This window comes from Telmatherina bonti, assembly GCF_933228915.1.
Source record: "Telmatherina bonti genome assembly, chromosome: 6".
NCBI lineage: Eukaryota > Metazoa > Chordata > Actinopteri > Atheriniformes > Telmatherinidae > Telmatherina > Telmatherina bonti.
In genome coordinates this window covers 4,117,438-4,124,001 of record NC_136624.1, presented here as the reverse complement: position 1 = coordinate 4,124,001, position 6,564 = coordinate 4,117,438, and the positions used below count along the sequence as shown (strand labels likewise).

General features: G+C 45.1%; 2 protein-coding genes across 2 annotated transcripts in view; both read right to left on the bottom strand.

The window, feature by feature from the left end:
* rpn2 (ribophorin II) overlaps positions 1-6,564 on the bottom strand; it is a 265,425-nt gene that overhangs the window by 20,397 nt on the left and 238,464 nt on the right. The window lies entirely within an intron of this gene.
* Positions 1-6,564, bottom strand: part of LOC306757715 (uncharacterized protein) — a gene marked incomplete at its 3' end in the record, with an annotated part of 62,601 nt that overhangs the window by 6,077 nt on the left and 49,960 nt on the right. Inside the window, exons 15-17 of the mRNA XM_079242841.1 lie at positions 2,030-2,204; positions 866-1,269; positions 1-63 (exon numbers count right to left, since the gene is read on the bottom strand). The exon at positions 1-63 is cut by the window's left edge and continues 66 nt beyond it. Coding sequence (XP_079098967.1) covers positions 1-63; positions 866-1,269; positions 2,030-2,204 — 642 coding nt within the window. The remainder of the gene's footprint in view (positions 64-865; positions 1,270-2,029; positions 2,205-6,564) is intronic.

Sequence of the window (6,564 nt, the reverse complement as noted above, 5' to 3'; positions counted from 1 at the left end):
GTCGCCTCTCTTCAGCTTGTGAGCCACGCTCACGGCGCTGGGCTCCTTCTTCGCCACAGGAGGCTGCGTGAGATAAAACCAGACGGCGTTCATCACACAGCAGCAGGAAGTCACGTCCTCTGCTACTTCCTAACGCCTGAAGGAAACATCTCAGCAAACACAGAAATGTTCGAGCTGATGACGTGACATGATCCGGATGGTCTTAACCTCCTTAAAAACGTCTGGATGACTATGTTCATGTGACACATCTCTGTGTCTTATTAAACACGACATTGCAGACACAGTTTCCATGGAATACGTCCAAGCAGTCGTGTAACTAGGAGGACTACAAAAATCACTGTTTGCATCTTTATCAGCAGAAAGGAGAGAACTGTCAGACTGAAAATCCTCCTTTAACGTATGTTTACGCCTGCAAGGCTGATCTGGATACGTCAGGAATCACATAAAAATGGGACTTTTTGGGGTCAACATGGTAAAACTGGAAACATCACAGGATGAGTGAAGTAACGAGACACTATGCCGACATCAGAGCTAGTTTTATCCATCGCTGTTGTGTTTCCATCGTTAGTAACCAGTATGTTCACTGGGAGGAATGGGAAGACTTTATGATATGTTAAGTGAACTGCATTGTACTTTTGGATGCACAAAAACCAAATAAAATAATGTTTGTGATGGCAATGCCAGCAGCAGCTTTTCTTTTAGTGAGATTCCAACTGAAAAGGGGACAGAAAATGAGGAGATGGAGGAGGTGGGAGGTGCTCCAACAGAAACAAACAGCTGGAGGGACTGCGGCGTTTCCAGCCAGGCAAGCACAGTCCAGCGGGTGATGATGGAGGATGAAGGATTAGTATATTCATCCATCTACCTCGTGATGTATTCCCTCCTCAGGAAGCCTCTCCTCCATGGGAAACTTATCCCTGGATCCCATCAGACGGGCGGAGTAGAACCTGGAGGTCTCCTCAAAGTCCTCCCGCCCAACCTCCGGCTGCCGCTCCCTCTCTGCTGGCGTGCACTTAGAGGCCTCCTCCGGCCCGGGGTGGAGGTCTGTGATGACGGTGAAGTCCACCTCAGCCTCCAGGCTGGACGTGGAGCTGACCGTCATGCTGGAGCACTTGCGCTCGATACTCAGCTGGGTCTCCCTCATGCAGGCCGCGGCGTCCCGCTCCTGCTCCTCCTCCGAGGCGCCGCTCGGCGGAGGCCTTCTCTCCCCGAACTCCTTCTGAAGCTGCTGCACACAAACCAGCGCCTCTCTGTTACTGTGGAACCGTGCTGCGTTGGATGATGGACATGAATCAGGAGGGGAGGAATCATCGTCCTTGATGCAGCAGGTGTGTGTGTGTGTGTGTGTGTGATGCATCAACACATGAACTACGTTCTAAAGACGCAGACATGCAGGAAGTTCAACACAAAATGTCTTCAGGTCGATGATGAAGGCTGGGATTGAGTCACATTATCGAGGGAAATGTTGGAAACACACAGATTGTTTTTATTGATCACAGCGCGAATAAAAATGGCTGAATATCACGGTGAATATTACAGGAACTGTTCGGAAGAATCATCTTCACTGCATGAAGGATCGTTTCTGATGTTACCACATCACAGAAAGCTTAAAGCGTGAAGCGTTTTCCTGATCATGTCGAAGGTTCAAACAGATCTGAAACTCAACGGGAAGCTTCCTCAGAAAAAGACACTTTAAATTCGCTTCTTTCCAGACAAAGATGCATCAAAAATGATCACTTTGTGCCAAACTGCATAAATATTTGTTGCTGCTTGTTAGTGGAAAACATCCATACATAGAAGTAAACACTAAACCCTGGCTAGAAGGATACGTACAACCCAGGATGGGAGGTTAGAAGGAAAGTTACTAGCTACTAGCATAAGAAGTAGCTGAAGGTGGTCGGGTGTGTGTTAGCCGTGAGGGCTGCAGAGGAAGAAGGGAACGATGGGTGAGGTGGTCGGGTGTGTGTTAGCCGTGAGGGCTGCAGAGGAAGAAGGGAACGATGGGTGAGGTGGTCGGGTGTGTGTTAGCCGTGAGGGCTGCAGAGGAAGAAGGGAACGATGGGTGAGGTGGTCGGGTGTGTGTTAGCCGTGAGGGCTGCAGAGGAAGAAGGGAACGATGGGTGAGCATACGGAGGCAGATTAAAAAGAATAACCTTGAAGTCAGCAAACGGCTCTTCGTATATGGCAGGAGTGGAGACAGGCTCCTGCAGGGGAAGCAGAGGGAAGAGCAGAGAGAGCACGTAGAGGTTAGTACAAGCTCACGGCATCGGCCACACACACACACACACACAAACCCTAACAGCAGTGCTTCACCTTGGTCTGAAAACATGAGCTGACAAAACCTTTCAGTTCAGTCCTGAACTAGAGGAACCTGCATGCAAAGAGATTCAGTCTGAAAGGAAACAAAGCCAAAGCCAAGTACTTGATGAGGTTCATGCTTTTCCCCACGTTGAGGTGAGACATTCAGCGAGACCCAGACCCAGCTTGGCCTGCGGACTCTTTCCAGCTGGTCAGGTCTGAATGGATGTGGGCAGAAATGTCAGGCATTGCCTTCCATAAGCACAGCATAGAGCGACACGTCTGAAGGGCACAAACAGAATCTATGGCCACCTGCTTAACTAACGGAGGTGTAACAAGCTGATCATGTGGTTTGTATCAGTAGTTTTCAGGATGGAAGCTGTTCCTGAGAGAGAGCTGCAACCAACGTGACCTTTCAGCCACATGACAGAATCGGTTCTCAGGGACTCAGAACATTTTTCAGGTTTACTGGAGCACATGGCCAAAAGTTTCCCTGCATCAAGATAATTTGGTTGCACAGCTATTTGTGAATATTAACCTTAAATTTAATCTTAAATTAAATCTTATAAAAACAAAACAAAACAAAAAAAAACACTACATAAAACATATAATAAAAGATTTGTGTTTGTTAAGTTTGGCTTGTTTTTTATTAAAAGTCCACAGTATACTACGGTATATTTTGATTGTTTTTTCTAAGGCATAGCTAAACTGCTGAACTAAACAGCCTCCACACCACCACAAGGCTCCTTGGTGCACTGGAGATGCTGGATTACAGTGTTTTATTGTACCTAGATTTAAGTTTTTTATACATATATATATATATATATATGTATGTATATTTATATATGGGTGGGTGGGTTGATGGATGGATGGATGGATGGATGGATGGATGGATGGATGAATGGAGGATGGATGGATGGATGGATAAATGGATGGATAGATGGATGGATGGATGGTTGAATGGAGGATGGATAGATGGATGGATGGATGGATGGATGGATAGATGGATGGATGGATGAATGGAGGATGGATGGATGGATGGATGGATAGATGGATGGATGGATGGATGGATGGATGGATGAATGGAGGATGGATGGATGGATGGAGGATGGATGGATGGATGGATGGATGGATAGATGGATGGATGGATGGATGGATGAATGGAGGATGGATGGATGAATGGAGGATGGATGGATGGATAGATGGATGGATGGATGAATGGATGGATGGATGATGGATGGATGGATGGATGAATGGAGGATGGATAGATGGATGGATGGATGGATGGATGAATGGAGGATGGATGGATGGATGGATGATGGATGGATGGATGGATGGATGGATGGATGGATGGATGGATGGAGGATGGATGGATAGATGGATGGATGGATGGATGGATGGATGGATGGATGGATAGATGGATGGATGGATGGATGGATGGATGGATGGATGAATGGAGGATGGATGAATGGAGGATGGATGGATGGATGGATAGATGGATGGATGGATGATGGATGGATAGATGGATGGATGGATGGATGGATGGAGGATGGATAGATGGATGGATGGATGGATGGATAATGGATGGATGGATGGATGGATGGATGGATGGAGGATGGATAGATGGATGGATGGATGGATGGATGAATGGAGGATGGATGATGGATGGATGGATGGATGATGGATGGATGGATGGATGATGGATGGATGGATGGAGGATGGATGGATGAATGGAGGATGGATGAATGGAGGATGGATAGATGGATGGATGGATGGATGGATGAATGGAGGATGGATGGAGGATGGATAGATGGATGGATGGATGGATGGATGGATGGATGAATGGAGGATGGATGGAGGATGGATAGATGGATGGATGGATGGATGGATGAATGGAGGATGGATGGAGGATGGATAGATGGATGGATGGATGGATGGATGAATGGAGGATGGATGGAGGATGGATAGATGGATGGATGGATGGAGGATGGAGGATGGATAGATGGATGGATGGATGGATGGATGGATGGATGGATGAATGGAGGATGGATGGAGGATGGATAGATGGATGGATGGATGGATGGATGATGGATGGATGGATGGATGAATGGAGGATGGATGGAGGATGGATAGATGGATGGATGGATGGATGGATGAATGGAGGATGGATGGAGGATGGATAGATGGATGGATGGATGAATGGAGGATGGATGGAGGATGGATAGATGGATGGATGGATGGATGGATGAATGGAGGATGGATAGATGGATGGATGGATGGATGGATGAATGGAGGATGGATAGATGGATGGATGGATGGATGGATGAATGGAGGATGGATAGATGGATGGATGGATGGATGGATGAATGGAGGATGGATGGAGGATGGATAGATGGATGGATGGATGGATGAATGGAGGATGGATAGATGGATGGATGGATGGATGAATGGAGGATGGATAGATGGATGGATGGATGGATGATGGATGGATGATGGATGGATGAATGGAGGATGGATAGATGGATGGATGGATGGATGGATGGATGATGGATGGATGGATGAATGGAGGATGGATAGATGGATGGATGGATGGATAGATGGATGGATGGATGGATGGATGAATGGAGGATGGATGAATGGAGGATGGATGGATGGATGAATGGAGGATGGATAGATGGATGGATGGATGGATGGATGGATGGATGAATGGAGGATGGATAGATGGATGGATGGATGGATGGATGATGGATGGATGATGGATGGATGGGAGAAGGTAGGTGCATGTTTTGAAGAGGAGGATATATGACTGATGGGACATTTTCATCGTTTCAGGGAAGTTATCTCAGACTTGGAGCAGAAGTAAAAGGTCTGTGCTGAACAGTGTATCTGAACTCTCATTTCAAAGCTTCAGATACTGTTTGTAAAGAAGTCATCTGAAAGTAATTTAGTTCTTGCTTTAAGTCCAACAGATGCGCATAAATCTGCTATCTCTACCTTTCTCACATTTAATTCGACGGAAGTTTAATTTTTGTAGCCGATTCAGGAGAATTGTCACAGTTTCCCTGAAAGCAGGCAAATATAAGGAATAACTTTATATCGTTCTTCTTACATTTCCTTATTCTGTTATGTAAATACATCATTCACAAAAAATGACTCCCATTAATTTGTCAAGCTCTTAAAAAAGCAAGTATATTATATAAAGCTGAAGAGTAAAACTGCAAACTTTCGCATAGAAAAATTGTTTCTACATGCTGAACACAGTGGGCATCTAAATATTTAGAAATAAGCTCAGCCATGGAGCATTTTCTTCTTCCTCATAAGGGTTTCTTATCCAGGTCAAGGCCTGCGCCTGCTGACTTGTAACATTGTAAGCATCAACGTCGTCATGTTGTGAAAGGAGTACAAACTTCGTCTCAACAGCTAAATGTACCTTTTACTAGAGAACTGAAGAAAGAAATTCAACACATTTACAGCCTAATAACCTTGAGTGTGTAAAATAGTTTTTTCAGACTGATGTAAAATAATGAACACAGGGCCACTGCTGGCCATTTGGAGGCTCCTGCCCACCCGCACGCTTGACATTTCAAATCCAGTTCACAGCTTTTACCCCAAACAGAAGAGTTATTGCATACATTAATTATAAAATAATTATAGCTGTCAAAGTTAACGTGTTATTAATGCATTCAGGTGGGATAAACGTATGTGCTGCCTGCAGAGTTTCAGGAAGAGATGCAGAAATAAGGTTCTGGTTCTTCGGCAGAAATGAACACAGAATGGCTCTTTTACATGTTTAGCTGTAAAGATCTGAAAGTTTCTTCTCTGGGTAAGTCTCAGATAAGGTTTTCTCTATTGTTGAAGTTTTTTAAGTTGCAACTTAACAGGTGTGAAATAGCAGCTGCTGCACTGTGCAGATCATCAGTGAGCTGCTATTAACAACAGTTCCAAGAGCATTTTGTCTTTTAGCATGTGAAGCCGATTTACCATTCCTTAAACAAGCTCACATATGTCATGTAGTTGTGGTTTAAGCATTGTGTCTGTGATACAAGTTTTGGGAGTGAACCTAGTCTGGCTCCATCTAAACCTAGTCTGGCTCATATAAACCTAGTCTGGCTCCATCTAAACCTAGTCTGGCTCATATAAACCTAGTCTGGCTCCATCTAAACCTAGTCTGGCTCATATAAACCTAGTCTGGCTCCATCTAAACCTAGTCTGGCTCATATAAACCTAGTCTGGCTCCATCTAAACCTAGTCTGGCTCATATAAACC